Source organism: Delphinus delphis, chromosome 7, assembly GCF_949987515.2.
Source record: "Delphinus delphis chromosome 7, mDelDel1.2, whole genome shotgun sequence".
Classification (NCBI taxonomy): domain Eukaryota; kingdom Metazoa; phylum Chordata; class Mammalia; order Artiodactyla; family Delphinidae; genus Delphinus; species Delphinus delphis.
In genome coordinates this window covers 27,098,203-27,113,253 of record NC_082689.1, presented here as the reverse complement: position 1 = coordinate 27,113,253, position 15,051 = coordinate 27,098,203, and the positions used below count along the sequence as shown (strand labels likewise).

The following is a 15,051-nucleotide window of genomic DNA, read 5'->3' as shown; positions in this document are numbered from 1 at the left end:
AGATTGGATTTTCCACCTCTAGCCTCTCCTGCTTCACATAAATATCAGTTCATAATGCCTGACTAATCTTCCTAATGCATCATTTTTTTATTAACTCATCATTTCCACAGAGGCTCATTATATACAAGGTGCCATCCTTTTATTATATCCCTTCCTCCTTAGGAACCTTTAGTGGATCCCATCAACCATCACCTCAAGACCACACTCCTCTCCCTGGCTCTCTGTGCATTCCACCGCTTGACATCATCCTTCTTAGGTGACCCTGATTATCCCTTCAGTTAGTTAAGCACTGCTCCCAGGGGGCAGAGCATGCAGTTTTAGTCTCTGGGTCTTCCCTCAGACTGTTTCCTCCTCCCTATGTAAATTGTATCTTTCTTTTAGGGACGAATTTAGATCTTGACTCCCCATGAACTCTTGTCTAATTACTCTAAATCTACACTGTCCAATATGGTAGCCACCAGGCCCATTTGGCTACTGAGCGCTTGAAATATGATTAGTTTGAATTGATTGAATAGTCTGAATTGGTGTTAAGTATAAAATGTATACCCGATATTGAAAACTTAGTATAAAAAAGGTAAATACTTATTGGTAACACTTATATTGATGACATGTTGAAATGAAAATTTGGGATTAAACAGACTATATTATTAAAATTTTAATTTTGCCTATTTCTTTTTACTACTTTAAAAATTAGGTGTGTGTCTCCTATATGTGGCTTGCATTATACTTCTATCAGATGTGCTGCTGTAACCTGTATTTACTTCTCTTAAAACTAAACTGTAAGCTCTGGATTTCAAGGTTCAGGTTCATCCAATATTTTTTTATCTCCAAAAATCTAACATGAAACACACATCATATGTTCATGCGGAAGGATTCTTTGATCAAATTCAGAGGATTTATTTCATCAAATTTCTAGCTGTATTTGTCTCTCTATGCATCATGTTTGAACAATGCTTTCTTATTTTACATATGAAAATCGAAATTGTAAGGGCTAAAATGCTAGGATCAGTTTTTGAGGGTCTTTATCTTTTAGCAAAGAATTTTATCTGTAATACTGATGGAAAAATAGCTCACATTACCTGGGCAGAATTACATTTATCAGCTAAATGTAATTAAACTACTCTGTAAATAAAGTGAAATGAATTTGTACTTACAAGTAAAGGTAATTGTATCCAATTGGAAAAATGTATTACATGCCCCCCGATGCGTAATGGAAAAACCTGAACCTTGCACTTTCATTCTTATGTTTTGTCTTTGATTTGATTAGCTCTTTCTAACCTGACCCTTGTTCTCTGCCTCATGTCTCTATTCAGTTCACCTCAGTATTGGTGTATCTTTGATGAATCGTTGGTTTGTAGCTCTTCTTCTGTAGATACTGGACATGGAGGTGAAAAAGAAAAGAATCAAGGGCAAAGTGAAATAAAGGACATGAAAGTACTTAGCCCAAGGCTTAGAATAACACAGGTGCTCTCTAGAAGCCAGTTTCCATTCCCTCTTAAATGAAGGCAAAATCCCTTCCTCTATGACATGATATTTAACTATGCTGCAAATTTTTTTAACTTAAAAAACAATGTATATAATATGATAGATAATTCTAGAGGATATGCCTGAAGGAAAATAAAGCACTAATCTACTATCTCCACCCCCAAAAGGGACTCCAGGTGGTCTCTGAAACGTTCCAGTCAGATTCCGTCTCACCCAAGGCCACCATTTCAGGCTGCCACCGAGGAAACTCCCTTGATGGAAGTCTGTCCTCCCAGACTTCCCAGGAAAGAGGACCATCGCATTCCAGGTACACAATTGCAATGTTAGGGTTGAAAATGTATCCCCAGCTCCCAAAAATTAAATATACATTTCTAGCTACTTATATAACCTCTGTCCCTTAAAATGTGTAAGTGCATGATACGTATGTACATCTTCTTGGTCAAAGTATAATTAGATTAACAATTCCAGAAATGAGCTATGAATAGCTCATTTAAACACACTCGGGTAGACATGGAAAGACATGTCTGATTCAATGAGATGTCTGAACTGAATAATATTTTAAATATTTCGATGCAGAAATAAGTGATGCTATCAAAAGATTGTGTTGCAGGAGTGTGAAATGATCTGTTCTAATGTATAAAAATACTTTATACCAGCAGATCCTTGTATTAAAAAATGAGTGCTTCTAAAGTACTGACAGGGAATTCCAAAGTCTGTTCTTTGTAAATATTCCAAGGCTGCTTCTGTTAGCTTGTGTCATAGTGACTTTACTTACCGACGCTTTCCCTAGGGACAAACATTGATCCACTTCTTCCTACTCCCTGATAAAATGATGAAAGCCTGGATTCATGAGGTTTGCCTTTGTACCCATCTATAAACTCCATCTAGGAGGGGAGGGTCCCTGAGACCATTTGTATATCCGTGTTTTCAAATGACGTTATTGTCTAGTAGATAGTATTTTAAAAGGAGATATTTTAAAAATAGTTTTATTGAGGTTTAATTTGCATACCATAAAATTAACCCATTTTAAGTGTACAGTTTAATGATTTTTAGCAAATTTACAAAATTGTACAATTATGAACACAATTCAATTTCAGAACATTTTCTATCACCCCAAAACATCGTTTATCCATTCATTAGTTGATGGATGTTTAGGTTGTTTCTAACGCTTTGCCTGTTGTGAATAATGCTTCGATGAACATTCACGTATATGTTTTTGGATGGGCAAATGTTTTTCTTTCTGTTGGGTAGATACCTAGGAGTGGAATTGCTGGGTTGTATGGTAAATTTATGTTTAATTTTTTAAAGAACTATCAAACTGTTTTCGAAAATGGCTGCACCATTTTACATTCCCACCAGAAATGTATGAGGGTTCACTTTTCTCTATATCTTTGGCAGAACTCGTTGTTGTCTTTTTATTATAGCCACTCTAGTGGGTGTGATGTGAGATCTGATTGTGGCTTTAATTTACATTTCCCTAATACCTAATGATGTTAAGTATATTTTCATGTCTTTGTTAGCTATCTGAATATCTTCTTTGGTGAAATACCTATTCAAACCGTTGCCCAAGTTTTAACTGAGTTGTTTGTCTTCTTCTTATTGAATTGTAGGAGTTTTTAATGTATTCTGGATACAAGTCCTTATACCTCCCTCACCCCCAGAGAAAAGATTCACAGATATTTCCTCTCAGTATTAACTTGCCTTTTTGTAGGTAATTTTAAAATGATCTACCTCCTTTTGGCACCAGAATCAGGCCACATGGGTATAGTGTTTTATTTTTATTTTTTAACATCTTTATTGGAGTTTAATTGCTTTACGATGGTGTGTTAGTTTCTGCTTTATAACAAAGTGAATCAGCTATACGTATACATATATCCCCATATCTCTTCCCTCTTGCGTCTCCCTCCCACCTCCCTATCCCACCCCTCTAGGTGGTCACATAGCACCGAGCTGATCTCCCTGTGCTATGAGGCTGCTTCCCACTAGCTATCTGTTTTACATTTGGTAGTGTATGTGTGTCCATGCCACTCTCTCACTTCGTCCCAGCTTACCCTTCCCCCTCCCCGTGTATAGTGTTTTTTTTTTTAAGATTTCTTAGAATTGTTGAAAGCATGGAATCAAATGAATATAATTGCTTTTTAACCAAAACACTATGTTGTGCTTTCAAAAAGCAAAATGAAAAGAGTTTATTTTTGTGTCTTTATTTTGGATTTTAAAAGCAAGTGGCTCCATTGAATAAGCTTTTGCTGGCTGGGAATATGAAAGTTTGACAGCAACTTTAGTTGTGTAAGCAGGGGTTGTTTGTGTTTATCCACAGGATTTACTGTGCCAGGTCAATGGTGATAATTCATTCTTAAAATCATATCATTTTTAATGTGGTAGGAACCCTGTGAGGATAACCAATCCAATCTCCTGTCTCCTTGCTGATAAACTAACCACATTTGAACCAGTTGGACACTTTCAGCAATGAGAAAGTTAGTACTCTCAGATGAAACTCATTTCATTTTTAGATAACTCTATTTAATGGCCTTTTAAAAAAATTGAAGTATAGTTGACTTACAGCAAAGTGATTGTTATACATACGTATATATGTATTTGGCATGTCCTTTTTATATTTGACTAAATTTTGCTTTTCTTTAGTTTCTGTATATGGTTCTTGTATTAGTTTTCTATTGCTATGTAACAAATTACAACAAACTTACTGGCTTAAAACAACACACATTTTTTATTTCAAAATTTCTGTACGTCAGAAATCCAGGCACAGTTTAGCTGGACTCTCTGCTTCAGGGTCTTATCAGACTGAAATCCAGGTGTCAGGTTGGACTACAGTCTCATCACAGACTTGACTCAGGAAAGATACGCTTACAAGCCTTCTCAGGTTGTTGACAGAATTCATTTCCTGTGGGTGTAGGACTGAGGGCCCTGTTTCCTTGCTGGCTGTTATTTCGGGGCTGCTCTCCATTCCTAGAGGCCACCCACAGTTCATTGCTATGTGGCCTCTCCACAGGCTACCTCACAACATGGCAGCTTACTTCTTTAAAACCAGCAAGGGAGAGAAGTCCTCTCTAATTCCAGTCTGCCTATACAGTCTTTATAATATAACATAATCACAGGAGTGACATCTCATTATCGTTGTCATATAAAATAACCTAATCACAAGAGTGACATGCCATTACTTTTGCCCTATTCTAGAGGTTATATGAAAGTCACAGGCCCTGCCCAAACTCAGGAAAAGAGGATTATAAAGGGTGTGACCACCATCAGGTGGGAAGCAGGGGTGGCTCCCCAAAGTGTATCCATCACAGTCCTTTTGAGTATGTACAGACTCTTCTCATATTACTGTTCCACTTATTCAAAAGTAACCACTATGATGACCCCTCCACACACCAAGACTCTCATTTTATTTAGTGACAATAACTCACTAACAAAGTTATCAACGGTATAACTTAATCATATCTGGGGAAAAAGTAACTCCTTACTACACAGATTAAAGAGAATAACAACAGGAACTACCTGTTGTTAGACATCTCCTGTGTGCCAAAAAACAGAACTAGGGTCTTTACATTCATAGTTTTGTCTAAATTTTCATTTATTCATTCATTTCTATATCTTTTAAGTGTATTCTAGACACTAGGGTTGTTTCAGTGTCAAAGTTCTTATCCTCAAAGAGCTCATTTTCTAAAAAGATAGACAGATAAAAGAGAGTAAATGCATAAATAAGTAAAAATATTTTCAAGTTACTCTAGGACTAAGAAGACAAAACCAAAGCAAAGGGATGGGAAATGGGCTCTTTTCATAGAGACCTAAATGATATGAAGGAGACAGCCTCAGGAAGATCTGGGAAGAGCACTCCAGGCAGAGGGAACAAGTCTAAAGGCTTTGAAGTGGGAATAAGCTCAATGTGTTCCAGGAATGGAAGGGAGGCCAGTGTGACCAGGGGCTAGTGGTGAGCGGGGGGTAAGGTGTAGGAAATCAAACCAAAGTGGTTATTAGGGGTCAGATCACGGAGGAGCCAGGAAGCCATGGTAAGAAGTTTGAATTTTGTTCCAGGTGTGATGAAAAGTCATTGGAGTTGTTTGAGCAGTGGAGTGACATTAAGTGAATTATACTTTTTAAATATCACTCCAGATGGTTTATGAAAATAGGCTTGGAAAGCGGAAGTAGATACAGAGATTAGTTAGGAGACATTTGCAACGGTCCAGGTGAGAGAGGATGTGGCTTGGTTAGGATGGTGGTAGCAGGGGTGGAAAGGCTGAGATGAGGTTGCAGTTGAGATGTATTTAAGGTAGAGCTGACATGACTGGATGTGAAGAGTGAGAAAAAGAAAAGAATCAAGCATAACTTAGGTTTTGGGCTTGAACAACTCTATGAGTAGTTATTAAATTTATGATATAAGGAAGACTGAGAAAAATCACATATAAAAATATTCTGAATCTGCTTATTTCCACCTACCTCTATGGCCACCACCGTTATTCAAGCCATTCATCACCTCCTGCCTGGAGTCCTGCAACAGCCTACTTATTAATCTTCTCTTATTCACTCTTGTCACCACCCAATAGAGGACATACAGAGACATGAAAAAAACTAATCATGCCACTCCTACACTTTAACTTTTTCAAAGGCTGCCCACTGCTATCAAGATAAAATTCAAAATCCTTGAAATACCCCTCAAAGCTCCACATTATCTAGCTGCTGTCTAGTTCTCCTGTCTAACATTGTGTAATTACTCACATTCACATCACTAGATTCCAACATCTTCTGAGTTCTTCACATGCATCGTACTTCCTCTTAGCGCTGAGATTTGGAGTATGTTATTCCATCTGCCTGGATGGTTCTTCCATCTCTCTTTACTTAACCAGCTCCTCATTCTTCAAGACTCAATTTAAATAGCATTTCTTTACTTCCTAGGGAGGCTTTGGCAGATTTTAAATACAATCACAGAACTCCCTCTTTTCTCGTACGGTACAAATGGCAATTGTAATTTAAAGACCTGTGTGATTAGCTATCACTGTAAAATCCATGAGCAGAGGGACCAAATCTCTTTCACTCATTGCTCTATCTCTAGCGCCTGGCACATGGCCTAGTGAAGGGCGCTGAATAAGTGGATGAGTTTAATCTTCACAACAGCCATGCAAAGAAGACATTGTTTCTCTTTTAAAGATGAGGAGCTGAAGCTTAGAGAGATTAAATGACTCACTCAAGGACACACAGAAAGTAGAAGAGCTAGATCTGAGCCCAATCTAGACAGTTACACGGTCCACACTCTTCACTCCTCTTCCATGAGAAGGTAGGCCTTTAGGGGAGCACAGTGGAGTTCCCATAGCAAGCCACCCACCTCCTTAACTATGTTTTTATGGAAGCCTCTTTTCTTCTTGATCCCTCATTAAAGGAGAAAGTGTTGTGGTTGTTTGCCAGAATTAGTCATTTTCAGGAACGAATGCTAGCATCACCTTCCCCTGACCTCTCCCAACAGGTCAGAAACTCAGCTCCTGTTTGGTCCTTATCTAATTGGGTCTTTCAACACTTTAACCCCGGTGGCCACTCTACACTTCCTGACACTTCCTCCTTGACTTTTTTCACGTTATACTCTGTTGTTGTTGTTTTCCTTACCTTTCAAATGGAACCTTTATAGACTTTTTCTTTTCTTTTTTTTTTTTTCTTTTGCGGTACGCGGGCCTCTCACTGTTGCGGCCTCTCCCGTTGCGGAGCACAGGCTCCGGACACGGAGGCTCAGCGGCCATGGCTCACGGGCCCAGCCGCTCCACGGCATGTGGGATCTTCCCGGACCGGGGCACAAACCCGTGTCCCCTGCATCGGCAGGCGGACTCCCAACCACTGCGCCACCAGGGAAGCCCTAGACTTTTTCTTTGCCTTCTCTTCCATGGCCCTCCTCTTACTGTTGCTGTTTCCCTCTCCTCCCACATTCTCCCTCTGAGTGGTCTTATTCACTGCCATAGTTTCAATGACTCGCAAGGTGATGATGACCCTCAAAAGATATCCCATCTAGACAACTCTTTTAGGCTCCAAACCCATGTAATCAAGAGACTGATAGAAAGCTCTTTCTGTACCTCAAACTCAGCCTGTCTAAAACCAAATGCATTCTCCTATCTTCCCTATTTCAGTAGATGGCACCACTGTCAACCCACACATCTTAGTCAAAAACGGGAGGTTTGCTCCACTCCAAGTCCTTTACATTCTACCTTATTAATGTCTCTCAAATCCTCTCCTTCTCTCCAACCTCATAGTCACTGCCTTAGTTCAGATCCTTATCATCTCTTATTTGGATTTCTGCAAGTGATCCTAACTGGTATCTCCACATTCAGTGTTGCCTCCCTCTAAACCATTATCTATATAATGTTACAAAAGTGATTTAAAATACATATCTGATCATTCTATCCCCTTGCTAACAAATCTTCAGTGGCTACCCATAGTTTTTAGGATACATTTCAGACTCCTTGGTCAGCATATGTTAAGTCTTCATGATCATTCCCGACCAAGCTTACCTTTCCCCACTTCTCTCTTGCCTCTTCTTTTTCATGTTTATTTCTGGTACCAAAATCTGTATTCACTACAATTGCTGTACAACAAGTTACCCAAATTTCTTAGCAGCTTAAAATGAAAGAAATTTACTGTCTCACATAGTTTCTAAGAATCATGAATCCAGAAACAGCTTAGCTAAGTGGTTGTGACTCAGGGTCTCTCAAGATACTGACCAGAGCTGCAGTCATCTGAAGACTTGAATGGGCTGGAGTGTCTACTTTCAAGGTCACTCATATGGCTGTTGACCAAAGGGTTCAGTTCTTCAACATCTGGGCCTCCTGAGTTCCTCATGACCTGGCAGTTGGCTTCCCATAAAACAAGTTACCCAGGAAAGAGGGTGAGAAAACAAGATGGAAGTCTCACTGTCTATTATAACCTAATATCCAGATGGAATCTTCAGTGTCTTTTATAACCTAATCACCGAGGTGACATGCCATCACTTCTGCTATATTCTGTGTATCACATGAACCAACCCTAGTACAGTGTGAGAGGAGATTCCACAAGGGTGTAGATACCAGGAGGCAGGGATCATTGGGGGCTATTTTGGAGGCTAATTACAATAAATAATAATGATTACAATGTCACCATCATTTTATATATAATTATTATGACTAGATATCTGTATTTTCTTTATATCAGTCATTAAGTATTCTCATATTTCTTCTTTACTAATTCTGTTCTACACATATTCCAAGGAGTTTAATTTAATTTAAATGTAAGTGATTTCTTACCTCAAATACTATGCTTCTGCCTGACTTTAAACAATTGTGAAAAACAATGTTATGGTGAAATATTGAGGTCATAAAATACCCAGGAACTTATATTTCTTACATAATTTTTCTCAACCAGAGTAAACATTGGAAATTTGCAAATATAAATAACAAATGATCTTTCTTTCCTCTGCCAAAACTCAGTGTTAATGGCTTTATTCTGATTTGCCTATAAAGACAAAGTCAACTATAATGTCCAAGGTTTCCTCTTTGTGGAAGGACATTGTTTTTCCCGTTCTCTGATATTGCCACAGTCAATCATCTACGTGTATATGCATTCATCGACACATATATGCACACAGTCACCCATAGCACACATAAACCTCACGTGTGAATTAGATATGAACTCAGTGGCGCTGCAGAAAAAATGAATTATGTCTTCTCTTTGCCTAGCTGCAGGGAGTGGTTGCCATGGAAATGAGGCACAAGGTAGACCTTTCAGAAAATGCTAATGTTAATGTGTCTGCATTGGAGGAGTTCATGTATTAGTCAGAAATAAAGAGAACTTTAATAAAACAATGCAAATATCCTAGGAACAAAAGCTGTCCTCTTATATCAGAGAAATCCAATTTACCATCTCCTTTGCCCTGACCTTGACTGAATGGAACATCACTCTTCCTGGAACTCTGCAATCAGAGAACAGGTAGCTAGTTTTTTAAAATTAATGTGAGATTTCATCTTTAATTACCATATGCATAGACTTAATTTCTGCTTCATTAAATACTGCATAGGGTCAGGACTAATTTCCACAGTTCTCTTCCTCCATAGATTGTCTGTTATTTCCAAAGTGTTCTTTTGCTTCGGATGCATTCTACTAGGATCTCCCGACCCTAATTAATAATAACTTGGTTTCCTTAAAGCCATAGTTGCTTGGAAAATTCACTAAAGCAATTCCTACCTTTTTTTGACAGTCTTTTTTGGTCATGATGTATTCTACACATATCAGAGAAGTGTGTGCCAATTATAGAAAAAAATTTAAGGGTATAAAATATCTTTAAAAAATTGAAAATTATCCATGAGCTCATCAGGTAGATATAAACATTTTTTTTGTATATATACTTCTCTTCATTACTTTTACATATACCATTTAGAATAAGACTTGTATTCATACTTTCATAAAATTTTCACTTTTTTCTGCAAAATAACTTACAGAATCATAGAATATTAACATTGGAAATAACTCTCCTATCATATCATACAATGAGCTGTCCCCATACCATCTTTATTCACTTATGTAAATTTTTTCTCACATTTAATTAAGTAGATAGTTGATTAGTTAAGTAAAATGACTTTATTGGTTACTTAGTGACAAGTTGATTGTCTGATAATCCTGTCCTAAATGAAAAAATCATGATTGATTATTCTTGCCTTTTATTGACTACTCACCCCAGTGTAGCTCACACTTTTAAGCCAAATAAACTTGTACTTGATAAAATGAAGGTACTTCACGTTATAAATATTTGCTATAGAATGGCCTGTTAACTTCATTCTTGTTTCAGAGTCTCTTTAAATATTAAGCAGCTGAAATGTGAATTTGCTTAACAAATTTTGATTGCCTAAGTTATAGACTCGTTTTTAGTCTCTGATTGCAGCCGTATATTGGTGGAGTCTTGCTGTTGAAGACCTGATTATCAGCAGAACTGATCTGTTAGTAAGTAGTTAATAACTATGAGACTCAACTGTACAGTAGTAATTACTTTCAGTCAAATAAATTTTGTGTGTAAAGACAGAAATATAGTCATCTGGCACCCTCAGGGACAAAACTACCAACATATCATTGCAGTTAGTGTTTCCATATAGGAATTGTTTTGGATGTTGTTTAAAAGTACAAAAGTCATGCATTATTTGCTCTCTAGGGCAGTTGCCCTCCAATCTTATTAAGAATGTTTAAGAATTACCTGGAGAAATTAGGAATATGGGATGAACAGATCCAAATTACTATATATACAATAGATAAGCGACAACGATTTACTATATAACAGAGAATTATATTCAATATCTTGTAATAACCTCTAACAAAAAATAATCTGAAAAAATATATAGATATACAAAACTGAATCACTTTGCTATACACCTGAAACTAATGCAATATTGTAAATCAACTATACTTCAATAAGAAAAAAAAAAAAGATTACCTGGAGATACTGTTTAAAATAAAGATTCCTGGGTTCTATCACCAGCAATTCTGGTTTAGTTAAGTTTGGGATAAGACTTGGGAGTGTGCAAATTCTCACAGAAGCAGTACATTGACATATCACTATATAGAACACTGCTCTAGGGACTTGAAATTATTTATGGAACTTCCTAAACTAATTTACTAACTAGAAATATTTGGGGACACTGTGGTGTGGGGCAAAAGGTAAAGGGTAAAGATAGCTAGTCCAATGGTGGGAGGATGGAAATCTGTTGAACTACTAATGTCTGCTTTCATCACCGCGGCCTAGTCAAGAAAACAACAGGCTCTTATAAAAAGTCAATTGACTGTCACAAATGCTTGAGAACCTAAAATTACCCAGCTGGTAGCCAAGCCAACCTCATTCTTTGTCTTTTCTTTATAAATCCAAGAGTACAGCACTGAAAAAATAAAATCCTCTTATTCTAGGTATGAACGATAGGCTGAGAGGAGTGGGTTAGTCCATGCTTTTTAAAAAACGAGAAGTGGGGTGGGTGGGAGGGAAGAGTGTTGAAGACCTCTTAGGAAAATGGTAGAAATGAGAATCAAGGTTGTTACTTTCCCTCCAACTGGGCTTGGGGACATAACCAGTCAGGGTCTCAGGAGGAAACAAGTGATAGACTGGTAATTTGAGAAGAGATTAAAAAGGGCTATTTACAAAGGTTTAGATAGGATGTAGCGAAACCACAGGAGCTAGTGCAGTACTCCAGGGAGAGTGCCCTCAGGAGGCCCACCAGGAGGCTCCAAGTCTGAGTGGGCAATGGGAGGGAACAGCTGTGGAGAACTGTAGGGAGAGAGTGATTAATAAGATCTGTGACCTACCGTGGTCACATCGGTCCTAGGCCACAGTGTGAGCTCTCCTCAGATCTCTGGGAGGGAGAAAATCATTGTCCTTCTTCCTTCCCATCTCCTGTGGGAGCCTCCTGTTGCAGAATTCACCCTGGAGCGAAAGGCATGGGAGCCTTCTATAGAGTCTATACAGACCAGTCTTTCTGGACATGGAGGTAGAGAAGGGTGGAAAGTGGATGGGGTTGGGGAGCAGCAGGGTTGGAGGCAAATAAGAGATATCCTGCCCAAGAGGAGAACCTTAATTTTGAATCTAACCCTCATACTTCTTATGAAAACTCAGCAATTCACAATTCTGAGACTCAGCCTTTTAAATAAAATGATTACATAATGAAAAGTTAGATAATAAAGTATTTTGAAAGAACAGTCTAACACATCACCCGGAGGATGAGGAGACATTTGTATAAAACTATATATATAAATAATATAAATTACATATATAAATATTTACATTATACATTTATTATATATTTATTTTATATATAATGGATGTACAGAGTTCTGTATAAATGTGTATCAATATATGTGTATATTATATAAAATATAGTGTACATATGGATAGAGTTTCTGTATATATAAATAGTGGATATTTAGTCTATATTGATAAAGTTCAAGATCTTAGTTGGCTAAAATCCTCTAAAGAAACACAGAGAAAAGTACACAACACCCAAGTGGTTAATTTTATGTATTTTCACAGGTGAATACACTAGAGTAATCAGCACCCAGGTAAAATAGAACATTACAAGCACCCCAGCCTGGTAGATCATATAACACCTAATTAATTTTTGTTAAATGAATATACGTACTAGCATTTTTTTGCCTATTCTCCTTTGGCTGACTTTGAGAATGTTCTCTAGGTTTTTACTGTAACAAAATTGCTACAATAAACATTCTTGTGCATGTCTCCTTGTGTACAAGGGTTTCTCTAAGGTGGACTTTCTGGATCATAAGGCAGGGACACTGTAAAATTTACTAGATATCACCAAATTGCACCCTGAAAGGATTTACCGGCAGTGTATGAGCGTTCCCATGTATTTGCACCCTCCGCATTTCTTACTGTCTTCAGGCTTCTATACTCTCACAGATCTGATGGGTGTGAGGTGATATCTCATTGTGGTCTAAGTCTACATTTCCCTGATTATTCATGAAGTAGAGTATCTCTTTATGTTTATTCTCTCTTTAGGTTTTCTTTCTGGTGAAATTTCCTTCCATACCCTTTGCTCCATTTGAACTATTTGTCTTTTTCTTACTGATTTATAAGCATTCTTTATTAATGAGAAGAATAATCCTTTGTAGGCTAAATACATTTCAATTATCTTTTATATTTTGTAGACTTTTCACTTCGTTTATGTTTTTTAATAGAAGTTTTACATTTGAAATAGTCAAATTTATCAATACTCTCTTAAAATAGTTGGGGATGGTATCTTCTTTAAGAATCCTTTCATATTGGTTATAAATATTTTCTCCATAGTTTTCTTCTGTTTTGCCTTTGCTATGTCTCCAGTTCATCTGAAGTTGGCTTTTTCTGATACATGGTGGTATGAAATAGGGATTTGGTTTCTCCACATGAATGACTCATTTTTTCCCTCAGCATTTCTTAAACAGTTATTTTCCTGCAGATTTGTAACTTTATTGAGTATCAGTATCAGTAGCCACATATGTGAATGTATGATTTTGGGGCTCTCCATTCTGTTGCATCTCCCTATTTGCCTGACTCTACCCATATTCTACAGTCTTATCATTATAGCTCTTTTCTCATGTTTGTTATTGACTTTAATAAATTAATAATAAATTTTATAAAAGGTTTTGTGCATCTATTAAGAAAATCATGGGACATGTTCTCCTATAATCTTTTTAGGTAGTAAATTAATAGATTTTCTAATAATAAATCATCCTTAAATTCCTGGGGAAAACCCAATTTGTGCATTGCTGGATGTAGTTTGTTAATATTTTATTATTTTTACATTGTGCTCATAAATGAGTGTGGCTTTTGGTTTTCCTTTCCTGTTCTGTTCTTGTCTGGTTTCAGTAGCAAATTTATAATAGCCTCATGAAAAGAATGTTCCCTCATTTTTCTGTCTTTGGAACACTTTGTATAAAACTAGAAATACCTGTTTCCTTAATATTTAATGAAATTTGGCTGTAAACCTTCTGGGCTTGATATATTTTTAAAATAAACTTTATTTACCACAGTTCAATTTTTAAAGGTGGTGGGTCTATTTAGGTTTTAATTTCTTCTTGAATCAGTTTGGTTGGATAAATATGTGTTCATCTAGGTATTCAAACTTTTAATTCCATTGTTCACAGTGTTTTCCCTCATTTCTGAAACCGTCACCATATCTAGTTATGTCTGCTTTTTCAGTGATAGTCTTTTGATCATACTTTTTACTACATTTCTTGATTAATTTGTATTAGTTTTATCAAAGAAATAACATTTGTTTTTGTTAATCCTATCTATCTTTGTTTAATATTTCATTAGTATATGCTCCTATTTTATCTTTTTTTATTCTTTACTATTTGGGGGTTTATTTACTTTTTTTTTAACCTATTGAAGTAGATGCTTACTTCATTATTTTTCACTTCATTATGTTTCCTTTATCCTGCTATAAGCATGTAGATCTCTAAATGTTCCTCTCATTCCACTTTATCTGTATCTCACACAATTTCATATGTGGAATCATTATCATTCCATGTAATATTTTAAAAATTCTAACTGTAACTTTTTATTTGACCCATGAGTTATTTCAAAGTGTATTTCTAAATTTGCTAACTGATGAGAGCTTTTCTTTTTGCTATTAGTTTCTACTGGAATTCAACTATGGTTAGAGTACTAGATTTATGTGAGATGTTGAGTTTTCAGTTTCTTTTGAGACTTCATTTGTAAACACTGCAAGGTACAAGAAAATAATGCTGAGTGTGTTATTCAGATCTCCTATATTCTTACTAATCTTTGTATGCTTGATCTACTATTTGCTAGAAAATACGTGTTAAAATACTACTACTATTATTTATTTGTCTATTTTCCCCTTACAAGTCTCTCAGGTTTTGCTTTAAGCATTTGGTAGCATTCTTGTTAGGTTTGTACAATACATGTTTAGAACTAGCATAGCTTCCTAAGTTTTTCTTTTAACATTATGGTGACAATCTTTATATCTAATAATACTTTTACCTCAAAGTTTATTTTTTATTATTGCTACACAAACTTCCTTTTAGTTATATTTGCATTTCTATACCCAT

General features: G+C 36.5%; 1 protein-coding gene across 3 annotated transcripts in view; it reads left to right on the top strand.

Moving 5' to 3' along the window:
* The window catches only part of UNC80 (unc-80 homolog, NALCN channel complex subunit), a 247,081-nt gene that overhangs the window by 17,386 nt on the left and 214,644 nt on the right, over positions 1-15,051 (top strand). For all 3 annotated transcript variants that reach the window (XM_060015561.1, XM_060015559.1, XM_060015560.1), the window contains exon 7: positions 1,653-1,792. In XM_060015561.1, the coding sequence (XP_059871544.1) occupies positions 1,653-1,792 (140 nt within the window). The remainder of the gene's footprint in view (positions 1-1,652; positions 1,793-15,051) is intronic.